Below are 24,901 nucleotides of genomic sequence, written 5' to 3' on the forward strand. Positions count from 1 at the left end.
ACAGTGCTATTCACAGTTGTGCTGCGCAGTGGAGCGGGTCTCCATGGTAATGGCGACGCTCCCTCCTCTGGGCCGGGCGGAGGTGAGCTGCGCGACCATGTGATCGGGCTCAAGTCAGGTGACATGAGTGATGGAGATAGTCTAGGGTGAGGCAGCTACAGATGACGTCCCTCAGACATGCGCAGTGCGAACTGAGAGACGCGAACATGATATACAGGGAATCAATGTGTTTGATGATGAAGCTCCAGCAGTCGCCATTGACAATGAGGTAACACGGGTTTTCACTAATGGTGATCACAGGAGAATGTTTTTATTGGACTGTTCTAAATTAGTGGGTGTTATGAAATTTTTCTATTGGTCCCCTAGACTTGGGGAGGAGGGATATGCACTATATAATATGACCATTTTCACATAAGTACAATGCTTGAGAAAGGCTCCTATGTAGCCGAAACGTTACATTTTCTTGCTCTTTTTTGTACATAGTCATGTAAGTACGCTGAATAAATATTCATCTGAAGATGCTGCCGTCATCTGTATTTGTTTGCTGATCTGCGGTCGTGGACAGGCTACTGCATTCCGGTAAAAGTCTATAAGGCCCACAAGTGCTGCTCCTAACTACTATTGTTACACCATCCTAAAGATAGGTCATCAGCATAAAACACCTGGAAACCCACTTTAAACATGAATAAAAACACTACAAAATGAATCATTACCCATCGAGGATGGACTCGCGACAGCAGTACAAATTGTCAAATTTCTGTTTGGTGACAGAGTCATTGACGTTCATGGCAGGAACACAAAGCTTTCCAGCTTTAGATAACTGGTACAGGCTGTGAACAAAAATGAAACACGAGAACAGTTTGATACAAAAGTCTGTAGGCATACTGAACTAGAATATGAAAAAACAGTGAAAACGACTAAATCTACCCTGTATAACAGCACACCTACTCACCGATGCACCCCGGTGACACTTTCCTCCACAATGCCCTTTATTTTCTTGAACATGTTAGGATATTTCTTATATATCCAGTGAGTGAGGTCTCCTCCGTCATCGAGAATCTGCAGAAACAACAACTTAGCTCACCATTGCGTGGAAATGACGTATTGGCGTTAAAACAGTAGCGTGTGATAAATTTACTAATTCCGTAGACAGCAAAAAACAGTCTACACGGATTTTAAAAAACATCAGCGTGGAACTCGCAAGTTTTTTCCAGCACAAAAAACATCAGCTTTTTAACCCCTTTTTTAAAAAAGAATTAGTGGTGTATAATACAAAGCTGCATTTTCAGCTCAAGATTTTTGATGTGGACCAGAGCTTAAAAAAAATAAAAATAAATGGGGATTTACATGGAACTGTTTTTGTTTTTTTTAATGCTTCAAATGGGAGATTCAGCGCCAATTCTGCCCCAAGATAGGGGGCAACTACTGGTTGGATTCGTTTGAGACAAAGGTTTATGTTAAACTTTTAGCACAACACTGACACGACGACCATATGGTCGTGTGAATGAGCCCTAAAACGGGAGTTCCAAACTAACCTCTTACTTATGCCTCACTTGACTCTCCATTATGGCTCATTGGTGATTTTACTTAGGCCCGAGCGAGTTTTCCTCAGGTGCAATGTGTGATGTGAACGCACAGCACCCGCACTGAATCCTGAAATCCATTCAGGTCAGTGGGTCTGTGTACATGAGCGTTGTTTTTCACACATCAGTTCTGCGTTCCATGAAAAAGCAGCAGGTTCTATATTCTGCGTTTTTCACGCAGTCCTGGCCCCATAGAAGTGAATGGGGCTTCAGTGAAAAACGCATTGCAACCGAAAGCAAGTGCAAAACGCATCAAAACGCATTGCACTCGCGCGGAAAAAAATGGACAACTGAACGCAATCGCAGACGAAACTGACTGAACTTGCTTGCAAAATGGTGAGAGTTTCCCTGAACGCATCCGGACCTAATCCATCTTGCTTGTGTGAAAGAGGGTTTACTAGGGAAAGGGAGGGAACCTCTCAACATAAGCTGGCTACACATTACAGATCTGGGACAGCCAAATAGGCAGATTTAGGATCCTGCAGGGTTCAACAAAAACGCTTTCACTACTGATAATACAACCATCTGCATACAGATCCAGTTATATTATCTTTAACATATCTTTAACAATGCCAAGACTGATCCGTCATGAACTCCATTGAAAGTCAATAGAAGACGGATCAGTTTTCTATTGTGGCAGAGAAAACGCATCCGTCCCCATTGACTTGCATTGGGGGTCATGCCGGATCCGTCTTGCGCCGCATCCCAGGACGGAAAGCAAACTACAACATGTTGCAGTTTGCTCTCCAGTCTGGGAACGCAAATAAAAACAGAACGGAATGCATTTTGGAGCATTCTGTTCTGTCATCCATCAATAGACCAACACGTCACACAGAAAACGGCCACCTGAAATCTTCTATGTATACCTGGTGACCTTATGGTTGTTAATGGTAAACCAAGTAATTAGATATTGTGCCCAATGAGCCAGTCAAACCTATTCACAGTGGTACGTTGACAGTGTCCAATATACTCACAGGGGGCATAAATGCTGCGGTTGTCATGCAGGAGTTTATCTGATCAGCTATCTAGATTGTACCCACGGCAGTAAGGTATTATGGCACTACGTAGCAGCAGGATATAAAAGCCAGGCATCCCGTGTGCCCAGATAATTGCTCCTGATCCCTTTTGCATTGTTTTATGTCAATATCCATGTAAGGTGTTAAAGGAGGCCTCTAAAGCCTCCAAATTGCTATCTCAATTGATCTGGCAGTTCCCACAGTCCATAGTACATTGTCCATCTTTGCTTAAGCTGATTAAGATGCTGCAGCACATCTTGTACACTTCTCCTCTGTCCAATGTGTATCCAAGCAACTTCTCCTACTTGGCAGATCTCTGCCTCCTTCCGCTGCAGAGCCTGGTAACGACCATTGTGAGGTCCTCACAATGATCAATGGTCTACATACCGGCTTCTTCTTCCCAGAACGAGCTCATACACTGCAGCTTCTTGAAAGCCCATTCACGTTTCCTGGGACACATTACTTAGCCAGACACAACCCTTCTGGAAGCAGCTATAATGTTTGTAATATCCAATATAATGATTAAAAGATGGACTGTGCGACAGCAGCAGCCCATAGCAAGTCCTCAAATGATAAGGCAGTAGCGTGTACATGTACTATAGCTAGACAGGAAGAGATGGGGGTGACAATATATGGAACCGGCATAAAAAGGGTTAAATCTTGTTAACAGCCTCTCCTAGAGCTCAAGAGGGCACGTGGAACTACAGCAACATCATAGATCCCAGTTTCCTATTCGATTTTGTCTCCCTCCTTTAATAAAGGGATCGTCTTCCTTCAGCAAATGACATTTACCATGTAGAGAAAGTTAGTACAAGGCACTTACTAATGTATTGTTATTATCCATATTGCCTCCTTTGCTGGCTTAATTTTTTTCATCGCATTATACACTGCTCGTTTCCATGTTTTCAAGTTTAAAAATCAAGCGCCAAAGTCTCAAACTCATTTCAACTTGCTAGGGCCCATACATGTGAATACTGTACTGAGACAAATCTACGTACAGTATTCAAATGAAGTTCTGACAGAAGCGACTTAGGATCTGAAGCTCGCGTCACTCATCACTAGTTACGACCACCTTGTAATCCATCAGCAGTGGCCGTGCTTGCACACTATAGGAAAAAGCCGCAGCCACTTCTGGTGGCCGGGACGACCGTGGGAGTGCACATAGGCTAGTGCTTTTTCCCATAGTGTGCAAACACAACCACCACTGATGGATTACAGGGTGGTCGTAACCATGGAAAACGAGCAGTGTATAATGTGATTGAAAAATGAATCCAGCCGGCAAAGGAAGAAATATGGACAATCACAATACATTAGTAAGTGCCTTGTAGTAACTTTCTCTACATGATAAATTCCATTTGCTGAAGTGACACAACCCCTTTAACTAAAAGGACTCATGCACATGGCCGTCTTACAGCTCCATATAAGCTCCTAGATTTCTGTAGTCCATGGGGCATTACTATACCCCAACATTCAGACGTGGCATGCTCCACTGAAGGATATTATCAATGTTTTCCTCCTGGAAGCATTGCTTCTATGACTGACATTTTGACAATGCAATACGAACAAAGACACCACACTGTGCCACACAGAATGCCCACGAGTTTGTTCATGGTAAACCATAGGAACTATAGGTGGCAATGATGCTTCAATGGTAGCAACATAACTATCCTAGACACTTGACTAAGTGGGGCTGAACAGGAATTAAAACTTCCATAAGACTCACCATGTTGGGCTGCCAACCCTCCACATTTACACACCGGTCAATGCACCACCAAAAGTCATCTTCCGATTCCCCTTTCCAAGAGAAGACTGGAACACCTGAACATGGGAGACGTTTCACAAATTACCAACACATTTTTGCCCTCCTTCATATCGTGTCAGTTCATTACCACTCTTAACCACTTCAGCCCCCAGTGCTTAAACACCCTGAAAGACCAGGCCACTTTTTACACTTCTGACCTACACTACTTTCACCGTTTATTGCTCGGTCATGCAACTTACCACCCAAATGAATTTTACCTCCTTTTCTTCTCACTAATAGAGCTTTCATTTGGTGGTATTTCATTGCTGCTGACATTTTTACTTTTTTTGTTATTAATCGAAATTTAACGATTTTTTTGCAAAAAAATGACATTTTTCACTTTCAGTTGTAAAATTTTGCAAAAAAAAACGACATCCATATAGAAATTTTGCTCTAAATTTATAGTTCTACATGTCTTTGATAAAAAAAAAATGTTTGGGTAAAAAAAAAATGGTTTGGGTAAAAGTTATAGCGTTTACAAACTATGGTACAAAAATGTGAATTTCCGCTTTTTGAAGCAGCTCTGACTTTCTGAGCACCTGTCATGTTTCCTGAGGTTCTACAATGCCCAGACAGTACAAACACCCCACAAATGACCCCATTTCTGAAAGTACACACCCTAAGGTATTCGCTGATGGGCATAGTGAGTTCATAGAACTTTTTATTTTTTGTCACAAGTTAGCGGAAAATTATGATTTATTTTTTTTATTTTTTTTTCTTACAAAGTCTCATATTCCACTAACTTGTGACAAAAAATAAAAAGTTCTATGAACTCACTATGCCCATCAGCGAATACCTTGGGGTCTCTTCTTTCTAAAATGGGGTCACTTGTGGGGTAGTTATACTGCCCTGGCATTCTAGGGGCCCAAATGTGTGGTAAGGAGTTTGAAATCAAATTCTGTAAAAAATGACCTGTGAAATCCGAAAGGTGCTCTTTGGAATATGGGCCCCTTTGCCCACCTAGGCTGCAAAAAAGTGTCACACATCTGGTATCTCCGTACTCAGGAGAAGGTGGGGAATGTGTTTTGGGGTGTCATTTTATATATACCCATGCTGGGTGAGAGAAATATCTTGGCAAAAGACAACTTTTCCCATTTTTTTATACAAAGTTGGCATTTGACCAAGATATTTATCTAACCCAGCATGGGTATATGTAAAAAGACACCCCAAAACACATTCCTCAACTTCTCCTGAGTACGGGGATACCAGATGTGTGACACTTTTTTGCAGCCTAGGTGGGCAAAGGGGCCCATATTCCAAAGAGCACCTTTCGGATTTCACTCCTCATTTTTTCCTGAATTTGATTTCAAACTCCTTACCACACATTTGGGCCCCTAGAATACCAGGGCAGTATAACTACCCCACAAGTGACCCCATTTTGGAAAGAAGACACCCCAAGGTATTCTGTGAGGGGCATGGCGAGTTCCTAGAATTTTTTATTTTTTGTCACAAGTTAGTGGAAAATGATGATTTTTTTTTTTTATTTTTTTTTTTCATACAAAGTCTCATATTCCACAAACTTGTGACAAAAAATAAAAACTTCCATGAACTCACTATGCCCATCAGCGAATACCTTGGGGTCTCTTCTTTCCAAAATGGGGTCACTTGTGGGGTAGTTATACTGCCCTGGCATTCTAGGGGCCCAAATGTGTGGTAAGTAGGTAAATGACCTGTGAAATCCGAAAGGTGCTCTTTGGAATGTGGGCCCCTTTGCCCACCTAGGCTGCAAAAAAGTGTCACACATCTGGTATCTCTGTATTCAGGAGAAGTTGAGGAATGTGTTTTGGGGTGTCTTTTTACATATACCCATGCTGGGTGAGATAAATATCTTGGTCAAATGCCAACTTTGTATAAAAAAAATGGGAAAAGTTGTCTTTTGCCAAGATATTTCTCTCACCCAGCATGGGTATATGTAAAATGACACCCCAAAACACATTCCCCAACTTCTCCCGATTACGGAGATACCAGATGTGTGACACTTTTTTGCAGCCTAGGTGGGCAAAGGGGCCCATATTCAAAAGAGCACCTTTCGGATTTCACAGGTCATTTTTTACAGAATTTGATTTCAAACTCCTTACCACACATTTGGGCCCCTAGAATGCCAGGGCAGTATAACTACCCCACAAGTGACCCCATTTTGGAAAGAAGAGACCCCAAGGTATTCGCTGATGGGCATAGTGAGTTCATGGAACTTTTTATTTTTTGTCACAAGTTAGTGGAATATGAGACTTTGTATGAAAAAAAAATAAAAAAAAAAATAAGCATTTTCCACTAACTTGTGACAAAAAATAAAAAATTCTAGGAACTCGCCATGCCCCTCACGGAATACCTTGGGGTGTCTTCTTTCCAAAATGGGGTCACTTGTGGGGTAGTTATACTGCCCTGGCATTTTCCAGGGGCCCTAATGTGTGGTAAGTAGGTAAATGACCTGTGAAATCCTAAAGGTGCTCTTTGGAATATGGGCCCCTTTGCCCACCTAGGCTGCAAAAAAGTGTCACACATGTGGTATCGCCGTATTCAGGAGAAGTTGGGGAATGTGTTTTGGGGTGTCATTTTACATATACCCATGCTGGGTGAGAGAAATATCTTGGCAAAAGACAACTTTTCCCATTTTTTTATACAAAGTTGGCATTTGACCAAGATATTTCTCTCACCCAGCATGGGTATATGTAAAATGACACCCCAAAACACATTCCCCAACTTCTCCTGAGTACGGCGATACCAGATGTGTGACACTTTTTTGCAGCCTAGATGCGCAAAGGTGCCCAAATTCCTTTTAGGAGGGCATTTTTAGACATTTGGATACCAGACTTCTCACGCTTTGGGGCCCCTAGAATGCCAGAGCAGTATAAATACCCCACATGTGACCCCATTTTGGAAAGAAGACACCCCAAGGTATTCAATGAGGGGCATGGCGAGTTCATAGAAATTTTTTTTTTTTTGGCACAAGTTAACGGAAATTGATTTATTAATTTTTTTCTCACAAAGTCTCCCGTTCCGCTAACTTGGGACAAAAATTTCAATCTTTCATGGACTCAATATGCCCCTCACGGAATACCTGGGGGTGTCTTCTTTCTGAAATGGGGTCACATGTGGGGTATTTATACTGCCCTGGCATTCTAGGGGCCCTAAAGCGTGAGAAGAAGTCTGGAATATAAATGTCTAAAAAATTTTACGCATTTGGATTCCGTGAGGGGTATGGTGAGTTCATGTGAGATTTTATTTTTTGACACAAGTTAGTGGAATATGAGACTTTGTAAAAAAAAAAAAAAAAAAAAAATTCTGCTAACTTGGGCCAAAAAAATATCTGAATGGAGCCTTACAGAGGGGTGATCAATGACAGGGGGGGTGATCAATGACAGGGGGGGTGATCAATGACAGGGGGGTTGATCAATGACAGGGGGGTTGATCAGGGAGTCTATATGGGGTGATCACCACAGTCATTGATCACGCCCCTGTAAGGCTTCATTCAGACGTCCGGATGCGTTTTGCGGATCCGATCCATCTATCAGTGCATCCGTAAAAATCATGCGGACATCTGAATGGAGCTTTACAGGGGGGTAATCAATGACAGGGGGGTGATCAGGGAGTCTATATGGGGTGATCACCACAGTCATTGATCACTCCCCTGTAAGGCTTCATTCAGACGTCCGGATGCGTTTTGCGGATCCGATCCATCTATCAGTGCATCCGTAAAAATCATGCGGACATCTGAATGGAGCTTTACAGGGGGGTAATCAATGACAGGGGGGTGATCAGGGAGTCTATATGGGGTGATCACCACAGTCATTGATCATGCCCCTGTAAGGCTTCATTCAGACGTCCGGATGCGTTTTGCGGATCGGATCCATCTATCAGTGCATCCGTAAAAATCATGCGGACATCTGAATGGAGCTTTACAGGGGGGTGATCAATGACAGGGGGGTGATCAGGGAGTCTATATGGGGTGATCACCACAGTCATTGATCATGCCCCTGTAAGGCTTCATTCAGACGTCCGGATGCGTTTTGCGGATCGGATCCATCTATCAGTGCATCCGTAAAAATCATGCGGACATCTGAATGGAGCTTTACAGGGGGGGGATCAGGGAGTCTATATGGGGTGATCACCACAGTCATTGATCATGCCCCTGTAAGGCTTCATTCAGACGTCCGGATGCGTTTTGCGGATCGGATCCATCTATCAGTGCATCCGTAAAAATCATGCGGACATCTGAATGGAGCTTTACAGGGGGGTGATCAGGGAGTCTATATGGGGTGATCACCACAGTCATTGATCACGCCCCTGTAAGGCTTCATTCAGACGTCCGGATGCGTTTTGCGGATCCGATCTATCCATCAGTGGATCCGTAAAAATCATGCGGACGTCTGAATGGAGCTTTACAGGGGGTTGATCAATGACAGGGGTGTAATCAATGACAGGGGGGGTGATCAGGGAGTCTATATGGGGTGATAACCACAGTCATTGATCACGCCCCTGTAAGGCTTCATTCAGACGTCCGGATGCGTTTTGCGGATCCGATCCATCTATCAGTGGATCCGTAAAAATCATGCGGACATCTGAATGGAGCTTTACAGGGGGGTAATCAATGACAGGGGGGTGATCAATGACAGGGGGGTGATCAGGGAGTCTATATGGGGTGATCAGGGGTGATCAGGGGCTAATAAGGGGTTAATAAGTGACGGGGGGGGGGGGGGGGTGTAGTGTAGTGTAGTGGTGCTTGGTGGGACTTTACTGAGCTACCTGTGTCCTCTGGTGGTCGATCCAAACAAATGGGACCACCAGAGGACCAGGTAGCAGGTATATTAGACGCTGTTATCAAAACAGCGTCTAATATACCTGTTAGGGGTTAAAAAAAACACATCTCCAGCCTGCCAGCGAACGATCGCCGCTGGCAGGCTGGAGATCAACTCTCTTACCTTCCGTTCCTGTGAGCGCGCGCGCCTGTGTGCGCGCGTTCACAGGAAATCTCGCCCATCGCGAGATGACGCATATATGCGTGACTCTGCGCAGGGCTGCCACCTCCGGAACGCGATCCTGCGTTAGGCGGTCCGGAGGTGGTTAAAGGGTTTCTGTCACCTGAAAAACAGGTATTAAGCTGATCACACTAGCGATGTGCTAATGTAGGCTGAACATAACTATATTAGCGCCATCTCACTGCCTAAAGCTTTTACTGAGAAAAACAAGCTTTTATAATATGCTAATTATCCTCTAGGAGCCGGGGGGCATTGTACCTGCTCCTATAGACTCCGCTTGCCCACCTCTTTTCACGCCCTTCTCTTGATTGACAGGGCCAGGGCAGCGATGCTCTCCTCCCGCCGGCCGTGTCAGCAGTGTAAATCTCACGCCGTTCAGTATTCGGAGCAGGCAGGAAGCCAGCATTCCTCGCTCACTGCACCTAATACTAAACGGCGCAAGATTTACACTGCCGACACAGCCGGCGGGAGGAGAGCAGCGCTGCCTGGCCCTGTCAATCAAGAGAAGGGCGTGAAAAGAGGTGGGCAAACGGAGTCTATAGGAGCCGGTACAACGCCCCCCGGCTCCTAGAGGATAATTAGCATATTATAAAAGCTTGTTTTTCTCAGTAAAGGCTTTAGGCAGTGAGATGGCGCTAATATAGTTCTGTTCAGCTGATATTAGCACATCGCTAATGTCAGCCAGCTTAATACCCATTTTTCAGGTGACAGAAACCCTTTAAATGTTAATGTCACTAATGCAGAACTCCAGATGGCGACCAAAACGGTCGCCAATGCACCTTAAAATTTGCAGATGGCGACAAGACTTTTTAGTCTTGTCGCCATTTGCGACTGTACCGCCGCGATCCTGCGCAGCCTAAGTTCTCTTCAGTAGCACACTGCACAGTGGAGAAGGAAGGAGTCCCTCCCTCTCCACTGTGACGCGACCACCACTACCACCAATGGGGATATAGCAGGGGAGGAGGAGGGGAGGAGCTGTCGCCACTGCGCCACCAATGAATGTAAGACATAAGTATAGGCAGCAGTATCACAGACCGGGCACCCGGCCTCAATAACAGGGCAGGCGATCCGCGGCCATTAACCCCTCAGGTGCCACAGATCGCATGCCCTGTTATTGAGGCCGGGTGACGGGTCTGTTATACCGCTGCAGACAATTGTATGAAAGAGGACCTTTCGTGGGTCCAAAGAATAAGAACTTATCAGCAGGCTGCATAGAGCGGCGCCCAGGGATCTAAGTGCACTTCCTATTATTCCTGGGCGCCGCTCCGTTCGTCCTCTGTGGCCCCCGGTATTTTCAGCATTCAGAGGAAGGAGGAGGAGACGCCAGTGTCTCTCCTTCTCCCTGACAGCAGCGCTGTCCAATCACAGGGTAGAGCTCAGAGCCAGGGAGAAAAAACCTCCCTGGCTCTGAGCTCTGCGCTGTGATTGGACAGCGCTGCTGTTATGGAGACGGAGAGACACTGGCGTCTCCTCCTCCTTCCTCTGAATGCTGAAAATACCGGGGGCCACAGAGGACGAACGGAGCGGCGCCCAGGAATAATAGGAAGTGCACTTAGATCCCTGGGCGCCGCTCTATGCAGCCTGCTGATAAGTTCTTATTCTTTGGACCCACGAAAGGTCCTCTTTTTAATTACATTCATTGGTGGCGCAGTGCTCCCCCCCCAAAGCCTCTCAATTCCCCCCCCCCCCCCTTCATTGTTATATGGTGGCCATAGGGTCCCCATCCCCTTCATTGGTGGCAGTGGCAGATTACACTGCTGGGGCTCAGATCGTTACCATGGCAGCCAGGACGCTACTGAAGCCCTGGCTGCCATGTTCAGCTCCCTGCTGCTGTGTGCACAGAGCCCAGGGCAGCAGGGAGATGTGAGCTCCTATTCACCCTGATAGAGCTCTATCAGGGTGAATAGGACAAGGGATGACACGATCCAGGTTCTAGTCCCTAAGGGAAGAAATGGTTATTAAATAAAAACTAAAAAAAAACTAAAAAAAACCACCAAAATACTAAGTTTAAATGGCCCCCTTCCCAGTTTTACATATAAAATTTACAAACAATAAAGAATAAACATATTACATATCGCCACGTCCCAAAAAATGTGAGCTATTAAAATATTAAAATATATTCCCGCTCGGTGAAGGCCGTAACAGAAAAAAAAAAACTCTAAACCACGCAATTCGCCATTTTTAGTCACCTTGTCCCCCAGAAAATATCCCTGGATGTGAGAGGTATGTAGTGCTGGCTCACTACTGTGACCTGCGTCTCATCTTCTCAAAGTCCTTTTTTTTTTTTATTATATGCATTTTAAATTTGGCGACTAAAAAATTTAATTTGGCTCCTAAATTTTTTAGTTTAGGAGCCAATGGCTCCTGGTCATTTTTTTTTTGTCTGGAGCACTGTAATGTACAAACTGGTTTACTCTTAAGGGTGTGTTAGACTGCCAGATGATTGCTAACAAGCGTTCCTATGAAGGCTCGTTATCGATCATCTGACAGTCTAAGGGCTCGTTCACACAAACGTATTTTGCGTTCCGCATACGGAACCATTCATTTCAATGGGTCCGCAAAAGATGCGGACAGCACTCTGTGTGCTGTCCGCATCCATTGCTCCGTTCCGGGGCCCTGCATAAATTATGAGTCCTGTCCTATTCTTGTCCGTTTTGCGGATAAGACTAGGCATTTCTATAATAGGCCTCCTGTTCCGTTCTGCAAATTGCGGAAGGCACACGGGTGGCATCCGTTTCTTTGTGGATCCGCAATTTGCAGACCGCAAAAAACGGCACGGTCGTGTGAACGAGCCCTAAAACTCCCTCCAAATGCTCAATGAACGAGCAAATGATCGCTCATTGGGCAATTGTGATTTTTAAACATGCTGAAAAATCACAATAGTGCCAGCAGCAGATTGCACTGTGGAATGGCGATCTGCTGCCAGCACACAGTGGGGACGAATGTTAGCATAGCGTTCACTCCTCCCCATGCCACGGAGGACATTGCTGCATGTAATAGCAGCGGTGTCCTCCGCTAGCTACCTGACTATTGCCACTTCCCTCCCGACAATAGTCTAATACACCCTTTATCAAGGTTATACATGTATGTTTGTAGGAGGAGATAACTGGGCGTCACCAGTAATTCGCTGTGTTGAGAGCTTACCGCTTTCAGCCAAGGCTGCAGCCACTTCATTAAGAGTAGAGTAGATGTTGCAGGCAGCCCATCTACACTGAGCTCCTAAAGCTCCCAATGTCTCAATGAGGACCTAGAAAAATAAAATAGTTTAACCAACCGGTCTTTTGCCATCATTACTAAATATCCATCAGAAGGTGGTGATCACATGCACAGGAATTATAATCATCCTTGCTACCATCACACTCAAACTGCCAGTGCAAGAATTGGTGCAAGATTAACCCTGATGAACTATGGCAGTATATAATGATACGTTATAGTGGCAAATATCCAAAGCCACGTTCACATCACCGGTCAGTTTTCCATTCTTCAGATCCATCAGAAGAACAGTAAAATAGAAAGAAAAAAATACTGGATCCTTCATTCGGAGCATCCGTTATGCTAATTTTACATCAGTTTTTGTGAAGTTATTTTAGACGGCAGAAAGTCTTCCATACAGTAGTGCAGTAATAAGAACTCAGTCAGGATTTACTCTCTTACTCAGAATTCATGTTCCAAATCACAAACACCTACAATGTAAACCAGGTTTGTCTTTTTTTACCAACTCCAATACTGGACAAGTTACAGACAAGTTACAGTCTCCAGGCTTTTAATATTGATGACCATTAATATCAGATTGGCGGAGGTCTGACACCCAGCACCCCCACCCATCAGCTGTATGAGGGGAAGGTGTGCCCAGTGCGTGTGACATCTCCCTTCTCACCATAGACATTAGCAGAATTGAGCAGGAAGAGAGAAGGGAGACTGTGCACCTTCTCTTCATACAGCTGATCTGTGAGGGTGTCGGACCCCTGCCGATTGGATATTGAAGACCTATCCTGAGGATAGGTCATCAATATTAAAAGCCAGGAGAACCCCTTTAAATACAGGAGACACCTGCACCTGTATTACAGCTGCACATCCTACCATAGGTCTGTTCCCCGAATAAAAAGGTATGTCCTTATTAGACTCGCGTGAACTTGGTCTTAAAATGTGTAATCTTTAGGTTTTTTTCAGTAATTGAAAAATAATAGAATATATATATTTTTTTTTTAAGGGATAATATTTCACTAAAGGATGTGAACATCTCTATTTCAGAGACAGACCAGAGTAAATGTACGTGACAAGAGTTTATTCCATTAGAAAATAACAAATCTCCAGGCCCCAACTCACCGCAGTTTGCGCAGTTATGTGCGTACAGCCAACAATCTTGGCCCCAGCCAATGGTTTTTCTCCTTGTGCTCTCTTGCGCAAAGCCATCAATGCAGGCATCTCTGCAAGACCGAAAAAGAAATAGTGATGTGAGCAAGATTGGGGGGTTGCATCATAATGGTCATTCATCGCCTACCCCAGGCCCCCACTCCTCCTCACGTGGAGGAGATTTTGAATGGGCCAGCCACGCTACACGCTATTCAATGTCTATGGGGCAGACACAAATTGTGGCTAAATATTTCCCAATAAATCCCTGCACAGAGACAACTACTGACTACCTGTGACATGAGAAGTTCTGCTAACGGGATCTACACATCTTCTATATACAGTATAAAGTCCATGCAATATACTCAGTAGATGTGCGACGTATGGGCCTGCACGGCTCTCTGAGCAAGCTTCCAATACTTTTCAGTTTGGACTGAATGTTACAAAGGCTAGAACTGGAGGAGGACATTATGAGAAAGTGGTGGCAGTCCCCTTTGGGCCACTTTCTGTCCGTGTGCTTCCCAGACTGCAGGGTCATAGCTTTTAGCCACATTCATGCAGAATGTGCCATTCTTCAGAGATTCATTCAAATGTATGGGTCAGGGAGGAAAAAGAAAAATTTGACGCACCCAGACGTCCAGATAGATCAGTGTTCTGGCGTCGGGAATTGCTGCCATCCCCTAAATCTGTTCTTATTTTCTATACTCTTTGTGTTACTTTAAAGGGGGGAGTCCCACAAAAAATATTCAGCATTTTTCAAACCAGCACCTTGATACTTCTGTAATTGCATGCAATTCCAAATTTAGTATAGCCACTGAGTTATACAATGAAATCTATCTGTATAGTGCCAGCTAATTTCTGTGTCCACCCGACTAAAGTGGACACACATGCTCAGTTCAAGCCTTCAACTGCCACCAGGTGCAGCAGAAAAGACACTCCCCCTGAGCTGCCATCTTGATATAAATCTAGCAGAGCAATGAATGGAGATCTCTGGATCCATGTGAGGTACAGGGCTGGTTCTAGCTTGGTTAGAGACAGGTTGTCGTCATGTAGTATACGATGTCTGATTTTCATTTTTTTACATTAATCATGGGATACCCCTTTAAAAAGCCATGTCAGGACGATATCCAGACCACCATCCTTACCTTGCTCAGCAATTTCAATCTCCCGACGGCCAAATTCAGCTTGCTTGATGTTTTTCACACAGAAGTCGCTGCTGCCCTTTGAGTTCTTCTGCTGTTTGTCCCGCGGAGAGGTCTCATCATCTGAGCTGTCTGTGTAGGAAGCAGCTAGTGAAAGAGGATATAATCGTGATGTCTGTTCAGAGATATCTGAACAATATAGTCCAACTCTATTGATCGGCTAATACCTCTACTAATCAAATACACTAAGGAATCCATGTCCGCTCCCAAATCATTACTGGGAATGAACATGTATCATGATATGGTGATAAAACTACAAAATATCCATGACTTTTCCATTAAAATTAATGCGTCATAAAATAAAAGGTACGTGATGTGTAGGAAAAAGGCATCAGGTCTTTAAACAAAAAGAATAAAAAACCAAAAACCTTATGTCCCTAAAACTGTATTTGAATATTAAAGCGTGCACTAGTTTCTTATGTGACAAGCATCTACCTAAGGCTCTCTTGTGTGCAGGTAGACCGTCTAGACACTTGCACATTATGTAATATAGTAGAATGAAGGCATACATGCCATTTTATCTCTAAATGAATCTGAACCATTATCTATGTCAGGGCTCAACAAATCCCAGGCGCCAGGTCGCCATGGCGATCAGGAATTTGGTCCTGGCGCTTGGGTATTTGTCAGCCCGTTTTCAAAAGGTGCATGGGCGACTGGTGCGGAGTGCCGGAGGGGGGCCCGTTCTGTCCGGAGGAAGCAGGAGTGGAGATGAGCGCCTCCATTGTGGAAGCGCTCATCTCCATATATTCATCTGTATCGCCGGCCTCAGGACAGCGATACAGATGAATGGTGCGGAGGAGCAGGGGAGAGGAGTCTCCCTTGCCTGTTCCTCTGATAGGCTACAGGCCTAGTGCCTGTAGCCTATCAGAGGCCGGTGCAGGCGTACAGTGCGGGACACAGGCCGGAAGAGGCCTGCATCGCATCGCTGACAGCAGCATAAGGTAAGTATATGAGTTTCTTGTTTTTGTTATTTATAGTATACTGTGGCAAGAAGGGGGGTGGGGGCCCTATATACTGGCACAATATGGGGGGGGGGCACTATGGAGAAGAGGGTAAGCACTATGGGGCCCTATATACTGGCACAATATGGGGGGGCACTAAGAGGGGAAGCACTATGGGGGCCCTATATACTGGCACAATATGGGGGGCACTATGAAGAGGGGAAGCACTATGGGGGCCTATATACTGGCACAATATGGGGGGCACTATGAAGATGGGAAGCACTATGGGGGCCCTATATACTGGCACAATATGGGGGGGGGCACTATGAAGAGGGGAAGCACTATGGGGGCCCTATATACTGGCACAATATAGGGGGGCACTATGAAGAGGGGAAGCACTATGGGGCCCTATATACTAGCACAATATGGGGGGGTACTATGAAGAGGGGATGCCCTATGGGGGCCTATATACTGGCACATTATGGGGGCCCTATATACTGGCACATTATGGGGGGCACTATGGAGAAGAGGGGAAGGAGCACTATGGGGGCCCTATGTACTGGCATGCATTATTGGGTGGCTCTATGTAGACGTTTTTATTTGGGGGATGGGGGGGGAAGGGCACTATTGGGGGCTTTATGACGCTGCTCCGCCTGGCTCCTAACTTTTTTAGCTGACTCCTAGATTCCAAAGAAATTTGTCAAGCCCTGATCTATGTGATCCCTTATTTCTATATTCTTATAGGAAATATAAGTATTTGATAAAATAAACAGGAGAGCTGACAGGATCTCTTTAAGGGTCTAACAGGGCAATTACTTGTTTTATTGCCTTTGTATGGAACTCCCAGAGAAATGAATGAAACAAAACAGCTGATCTTGGGAAACCAGCAAAGGGGTGTCCCCCATTGTAGAGATCACCGGATCCACCATATTAAGTGGCCCCTGGGCAAGAGTGGGGTCACTTAAGCCAGGACTAGGAATGAATAGAAATTTGGGACTCGCATCAATCTGACATCTATAGCATATCCTAGAGCAGGGGTAGGCAACCTCCGGCTGTAGCGACACTACAACTCCCAGCATGCATATTTGCTTTTCTCAGAAAACTCAGAAATGAATGGAGCATGCTGGGAACTGTAGTTTCAGCTGAAGTGCTGAAGGTTGCCGACTGCTTTTTTTTAAAAAAAACAAAAAAAAACAAAAAAACAAACATACACAACCCCGACCACAAAAATGTCTAAGGCTACTTTCACACTTGCGGCAGAGAGATCCAGCAGGCAGTTCCATCGCCGTAACTGCCTGCCGGATCCGGCAATCTGCATGCAAACGGACAGCATTTGTAGATGGATACGGATCCGTCTCCCAAATGCATTGCAAGAACGGATCCGTTTTTTCAAACTTTTACCGGTCTGCGCATGCGCAGACTGGAAGGATGGATCCGACATTGCGGTATTTTTAATGCTGGATATGGCACTAATACATTTCAATGTAAATTAATGCAGGATCCGGCGTTCCAGCAGTTGATCTGGAATTTTGGACGGAGATAATACCGCAGCATGCTGCGGTATTTCCTCCGTCCAAAACGCCGTTCAGTGGACTGAACTGAAGACATCCTGAACGGATTTCTCTCCATTCAGAATGCATGGGGATAAAACTGATCAGTTATTTTCCGGTATTGAGCCCCTAGGACGGAACTCAGTGCCGGAAAAGAAAAACGCAAGTGTGAAAGTACAAAAAAAAAAAAAAAAAAAAAATAATTATGCAGACTTCAATACTCTGTCGTAGACTTTACAGGTACATCTTGCCATAGCTCTCTGGCCCAAAAATGCCACCAACACACCTCAAAACAATATGCATGAAACCCGTCTAGGGCATTATTGTAATGTGGATTGAGAGAGGAACGAGCAGCTACTCAACTACTATAACATGTTGTGGTGGTCCATTGTGCCAGCTTGGAAATATTTCATCGCCCTAGATCCCAGTGGTCATCACACCACTTCAGAGAACTAGACTTTGTTCACGCCTGTGTTGGAGGCTCCATTCCTTCACTGATTTAGTCAAATATAGCATGGCATTAAAAAAAAAAAAAAAGGAGGTGTATGTGATAAAAAAAAGAATAGCCATAATTGCATGTGTCTGTAGAAATGCTCATCATAGAAAAATAAAATTAGGAAAATGGCCTTTTCAATTAGACTACCATACTGCACCAAGTATGAAACCAAACGAGGTGGATTCAAGTCGCTGAGCAGCAGATTAAATTGCATGAGCGGGGATTAGGGCGTGCACAGAAATATTTCCCTGAAGGCCAGTCCTCAGCAGGGCTCTGCCTAGCAGCACAGGCCGACCTGCAAATCCCTGTGAGACAGGAGCCTGGCATTTTCCGGGCTAGATTCCCACGTTGACCTAAAGCCCTAGAAATCTGTGCTTAATAAAAGGAATGACATTGACGGAATATCTGCATGGGAATGAAGAGAGAAAGGCCAGGTCAGAAAAGATCAACCAGTTATAAGTGGATTTCGGTCAGAAGGAATAAAAAGGCAGATCTTGTGACCAGCATCATGTTAGAAAGCCCTTCACTTCAATTCTGTCTGGTGTTAAACGTGAGGGGGACATTCCGACATTTCTGCCTGTCCAGAGACTAAGCATGGATTACAAAAAAATGTAGACCCAGCTTTAGGAGAGAAAGGGCCCATTTTTCCAGACGTAGGCCATACACAGCAGTGCTGCCATCTCCTTCTACCAATAAAACAGCCCTATGCGCTCCAGCCATAGGCACAAAACTGCCACCTTCAACCTGGAGACCCAGAGCGTTCCTACGATCCCCGGTCTGCCCGTTATAATAGTAACTGTGTACGGAGCTTATTCTAGCGGTTAAAACGCACACATTATAGTGCTTGCTAGCTTAAAGGGGTATTCCCACCTTAATTACGGCATGTGCACATAACTGTACATTAAATAGATAGTAGTGGGGCACTCTCTATTAGTAAAGGGATCTTTATTGAATGAGATAAATGAATAGAATATCACAAATATAGCAATAGAATGTCAGCAATAGTTGGTAGTAATATTTAACTTGGTAACGTCATGAAAGCTAAAACAATAAAAACATACATGCATATACAGATCCCAATAATCAAATAAAATCTAAAAGGCAATAATGTGAGGTCTCCGATCCTAAAAGCAATAATGATCATGAAAAGGTAGGCGATCATAAATATTCGATAATAATGTTCGATGGTAATATTCGATAAACGTTCTTCGATGTAAGATATTCGATAATAAAAATATTCAATAAAAATTGCTGGAAATAAGAAGTCACAAATGGGAACTATCGATCTCTACCAAATATTCTGAATAAGTGCCAGCTCATGACCAGTTCTCAACACACATTCATTTGGTGACCAAAATTCGAAACACAGATGGAAGTCGATAATATATAAGACGACGTTCCACCTGCTCATACAGACAGCGGCGTCCCGCTGTATTTGGCTGGAAAGCGATCGCTTAGTTTTAAATGGAGTATGCACAGTCTTACCAGGTGGTCTTTTGGCTGGACTGTAGGCCCTCGATTCGGTCCGCTTTCTATGAAGTTTAAGGTTCCGGTCTCAAGGGCTGTTTGATCAAGTTTGAATTTAGCGCCAAACGAACTGCTGGATACACGTGGTCTTGTGTTTGAAACCAGACGTCTTTCGTGTAGTGGTAGTTTCCTTCTTTGGCAATTCAATATTCATACGATAATATCCAAGCCTCCTCAGTCTGGCAATGTCCTTCTTCCCCCTTGTTTTTGGCATTTTAAACTTACGACGCCCACTGTGCGGCACAGCTAGCGCGTTACTGCTATACTATGGGTCAGTATGAATATAGCAATACTAATATGTACACGTCTGTTTTTTTTACTACTTTTGCACAATAATAGCATGCCTTGTTATCGTGCCGCATTCCAAGAGCCAGAACTTTTTGCTTTGATGCAGCCCTGTGTGGCTTCTTTTCTGTGGAGCGAGATGTTGTTCCCACTGGTACCATTTTTGGGTACATGTGAGTGAATCACATTTATTATTTTTTGGGGATGGGGGTGAATAAGAAAGAAATCCATATTTTTGTGTGTGCGCATTTTTCTTCTTTTTTACATCGTTCACATGGCAGGTTAAATTACATTTTCATTATGTAGGTTCTGGGAAGCATGGTGTGGTATCAGATGTATGTGCATGTGTGGTTCTTACTACTTTAAATGGAAAAAGTAATTTTTTTTGTAAATAAGCTTTGACTTTTTTTTTTTTTTACTAAGTAGGGAACATTGTTTTTATAATGCACTGGAATACCTTGTATATCAAAGCATTATAGCCTATCACTGTACAGGCAATCTACTTGGCACAGTCTAACAGACATACAAGTATAAGTTGTAAAACAAAGTTCCAGCACTCAGGTTTTCTTTGGTCGCTAAAATCCTCATCTTTATTCAGGCAGTAGAAACAAGAATAAGAACTTCGTTCAAAACGCGTCAATGTTGCTACACTAGTGAGTGCATGTCCTGTACATTGTTTTCTACTGCCTGAATAAAGACGAGGATTTTAGCTACCAAAGAAAACGTGAGTGCTGGAACTTTGTTTTACAATTTATGCTACTGAGGCTCACCTGCCTGTTCCGTGCACGAGGGTGATCCAGGTTGATTGCTTGAGCTGGACTTTTTTTCTACGTATTTCCAGACATACAAGTATGGCAGACCTTAGGATCTATATTAGACCCCCTGGCGGCCATGGTCGATAGTGGCAGAGGGAGTGCTGTCTCCCCAACTGCCTAGATGCCGCTGTTGACCGCAGCATCTAGGGAGTTAAGTGGTCAGCATCTACAGTAAAAATTGCCTGCACTGGTGTTTATGACACCAATCACATGCTACTAAGATGAAAGGAACTTGCACTGGCCATTAATCACATAATTATGGAAAATCCTGCAATTATGCTTATAATGGGAATATTCCTTTAAGCTATCAGTATATGAGGCCCACAAGATTAGTAAAGAGGTAAACCTGACAGTGTGCTCACTGGAAGTGGACGGTGTTTTAGGCTTACCTTGCTTGTCAGATGGAAGAGGTCAGATGGATCTCAGCCCACAATGTATAATTCAGTAAGGGCAACAAATATTAGTTTTTTCCACTTACCAGAGCTGTAACTATCAGTTGAGGATTGGGATATAGAGCGAGACAAAGAGCGCCGTCCAATCTTTGTTGGGCGTTTATTAAATTCTCTCTTCTGGTCCGCAAACTGGATCTGCTGCGATAAATACAAGGAGAAGCTGAATCTATGGAAACATTTTACAGTTCACAGCTGAATAAACCAGTATCTATATTATGTATTAAAGGTAAAATGTAGTGGTATCAGAAAGCTCAGACCCTTGAAGGGGTTGTCCACTTTTTTCTATTCAATATCAGATCAGCTGTTTGAAGAGAAAGCGGCTCTTGTACGATCACTGCCTTCTCTGCTGTTTACCTGCTCGCTGAAGACAACGAACAGTGTAATTACAAGTATGGCATCCCCATTCACTTCTATGGGACGGCTCCAGTCTGTTCAAGTGAATACTACAGAGCAGTCCCATAAAAGTGAATGGAGACGCCCTACTTGTAATTACACCTGCTTAGCACTGCAATTGCAGCGACGAGCAGGTAAACCGAGCAGAGAAGGCAGCTCTCATAAAAGCGTTCACTACAAACAGCTGATGCCAGGAGTCGAACCCCTGTTGATCTAATATTGATGACCTATCCTGAGGATAGATCATTAATAGTGAAAAGCGGATAACTCCTTTAAGGGGTTGTGCAGTCCTATACCGATGACCCATCATCATCCCAATGAATGGAACGAGCAGTTACGCTGCACTGCCGCTACAGTCAAGAGGACATGCGAGTGCTGCGACCCCTTCAAACAGCTAATCTGTGTGGCTGCCGGGAGGTGGACCACCACCGATCTCATATTGATGACATATCCTGAGGATAATAGGAACTTCAAGATACCAGAAATTGTGGTTAAAAAAAGTAATTCTGCTCAGCATCACTGGAATTGTTCACTATGTTCGTTCACTTTATTACACTCCATCAAGCCGGATTTGTACCCGTAATATGGGTGCATTTACACTTGAAACCGGTCATAGATTTATATAGCTGCCACTTAGACAAAAGCTCCCAGCAGATCCATTGCTTCCGATGGTAGTGGATTTCACCTAGTCTACTGTTAAAATGTGAAATCCACATGTAAATGGACATACAAAATGACTTCAATTTATTGTATGTCAATGCAGCCCGTTACACAGACATCACATTGTACTTCTGTATTTTGAGTGCAGAATACACACTTGCAGACCATTTTATAGCTACAATTCTTCTGCCAAAATAGAAGTGAAAATCCTAGAGCATAAAAACGGCAGCAAATCGCAACGTGAACAGAGCCCAAACGCACCTAAACTTCAATGGTGGAAAATACCTTTCAACAACATCCTGTAAGGGGGGGGGGGGTGCCATTTTGAAGTGGAGTCAAAAATAGGTGGCAAATCTAATTCAGTTTTGGCTCTAATCTTCATTGAAGCACATAGCGGCAGGATTTCAGACAGAACAATCTTTACTGAATACATCTACTCCACCAACTAGATTATAGTAAAACTGGACAGAGAAATCAGCTCTATGTGGCTGTACACATTAGATGAAGGCCAGGGAAACCTGCTGGATCAGCCAATCTAAAGTGTAAGGAGGCCTCCCAAATCTCAGATGATTCCATTAAGAACACTTGCATGCTTGGCTGAGCACAGAAGGTGCAGGTGTATGGGAGAGATCCAGAGGGTCGGCTGTAAGCATATGGAAGGCTTAGGATTGATCCAAACCAACCAAAGAACTGCTACGATAAGGGTTCAGAGTCTAGCAAGTCCATAAACCAGGTTTAGGTGATAAACAGCTGTAGATTTGCCCTTGGCTCCATAAAAGTCCTCATGTGTTCAAGCAAATATACGTATTGTATAACAATTAAGAAAAGTCTGTACGGGTGACGGAAAAAGTCTAACATTTCTAGCAGGTAACCTGAACCGTGCCGGATGTGGCTACTAAAGCACCCGGTAAGCAGGTCTTCACCGCTGCCCTCACCTGAGATTTGTCTTCGGCGTCACCATTGACGTTGTATTTCTTTCGGTTATTCAGCATCCCGAGAGACCACCAAGAATCAGACATCTTTGTAAAAGACCTGGGCACAGTGAGTTCATGTTTTATATCCCAGATCCTGCTAGTTCTGGTTTCACCCTGCATTATCTCTCAGTTTGGGCAAAATTGGACCTCCCACTCCCCAAGTTAATGAGACATTCCAGAATTCACTATAGCACATAGTTTGGTTTAATAGGCAATTACACCAAGACACATTAACCTTCAAACTCTTAACGGCAGGTCCTTACAAGGCCTAGACCAAGTAGACATCAATACTTTATGGGCTCTCAGTAATTAGCTTCTGCATTAGGTTAATTCTACGACGCCTGCAGGTAGGCACAGCTTTACAAATGGGTATCCTCACCCTGTTCTACGACACTAGGATAGTCCAATTATAAGTCATATTACCAAATAAACATGTGCTAATGGTTCTCATGACCAAATACAATGCACTGGAAAGAGCTGGTCACTTGATCTCCTCTACTAGAACAAACCCACGGCTAACAGATCTCCCGTTATGGAAGCATGTTCACACAGCTAGATTTCTGGTCATCATTCACATTAAGAATAGGGATCACAAACCTAACTGTGTAAATGGGCTCTCCAGCTGATTCGCACAAGTATGCCAAGGTAGTGCTTGGACGGCAAAGGCAATCCATGTCTTGAGCGACCCTTGGTAATTTTACATGCCCACAAGGTGTCCAATGCAGCATTGGATTGGCCCACCAGTGTACCAGAGGATCCTCCGGTAGGCCCAGACTATAATACCTTTGTGGGCCGCAAAAGTCAAGGAGAAAAAAAACATTTGGAGTTGTCTTGGGAGACAATAAATTTCCACTGGGGTCTACATCTTTGAATCAAAACTATTAGACTTTATTCCTGTGGCCCAAAAAACACAATCATTCTCCTCTGGTTGGCCCAAAGAACCCTAGTCCAACCCTGGTCACCAACCGCCTAATTATCAATTAAGGTTTAAAATCCCTTTCATTTAAAATCCAGGCATCAAAGAATGCGAGAATACCAGTCTAAAGCTGGGCATACAGCCAATGCTACCTATATCACCACAACTGGGTAACAATCTTATATATGACAGCCTGCGGACTGACCAGAGGCAGATCTTGCAGGATGTTTGGCTTCTGACAGCAGATTTTTGCCCTCTACCTCAACCACGCCAATATGTGGAATTGGAAGAGAAGCTATCGGATGGTATGGCCAGCTTAAGATGATCTCTCTGACAAAGCGAACCAAGCAGTAACAATAACACAGGATCTATGACATGGCTGCAATCAAATCTACTGTGTACGTTATAGGGAACCTGTCCCCAGGAAAATGCTAAGTAATCTGCAGGCATCATGTTGTAGAGCAGGAGGCGGTGATCATATATAGCTTTATTGGAAAAGACTCAATAAAACTTGTATTTTATACATTTAAATTCCTGCTCATTCTGGACTTTGAAGTCTAGAAGACGGTCCTATCAGTGACTGACATCTAGCTCTGTATACATAGTCATAGAGGGAAGGATGTCAGTCACTGATAGGACCGTCTCCTTGTCTTCAAAGCCCAGAATGAACAGGAATATAAATGTATTAAACACAAGTTTTACTGAACCTTTTCCCACAAACTATAGATTAATCTGCTAAGCTCCTGCTACTCTATTACATGTGGTCTTCAGCCCAGACACCATGTTCAATGTGACAGGTTCCCTTTAAGAAAGAGAATAAGTGGCACAGAAAAACACCCTTTAATGTACAATGAGACCACAGTGGTGTAAACACAAACACATACAGTTCAATATAACGAGCCCAACTGACTACTGCACCTCACTGCCAAGCTAGGGCAGGATGTGCCATAAATGTCTGATACAT

The 24,901-nt window shown here is 44.0% G+C and overlaps 1 protein-coding gene across 10 annotated transcripts in view; it reads right to left on the reverse strand.

Annotated features, from left to right (window-relative positions):
• The window catches only part of AHCYL2 (adenosylhomocysteinase like 2), a 115,473-nt gene that overhangs the window by 12,692 nt on the left and 77,880 nt on the right, over nt 1-24,901 (reverse strand). For 2 of the 10 annotated variants that reach the window (XM_040413460.1, XM_040413482.1), the window contains exons 2-8: nt 21,021-21,132; nt 14,872-15,000; nt 13,703-13,803; nt 12,521-12,623; nt 4,323-4,417; nt 953-1,059; nt 714-830 (exon numbers count right to left, since the gene is read on the reverse strand). In XM_040413460.1, coding sequence (XP_040269394.1) covers nt 714-830; nt 953-1,059; nt 4,323-4,417; nt 12,521-12,623; nt 13,703-13,803; nt 14,872-15,000; nt 21,021-21,132 — 764 coding nt within the window. Of the gene's footprint in view, nt 1-713; nt 831-952; nt 1,060-4,322; nt 4,418-12,520; nt 12,624-13,702; nt 13,804-14,871; nt 15,016-21,020; nt 21,133-22,982; nt 23,128-24,901 lie in introns of those variants that run through there. The other 8 variants (XM_040413452.1, XM_040413480.1, XM_040413478.1 and 5 more) reach the window with 7 other exon arrangements.

Source organism: Bufo bufo, chromosome 1, assembly GCF_905171765.1.
Source record: "Bufo bufo chromosome 1, aBufBuf1.1, whole genome shotgun sequence".
Classification (NCBI taxonomy): Eukaryota; Metazoa; Chordata; class Amphibia; order Anura; family Bufonidae; genus Bufo; species Bufo bufo.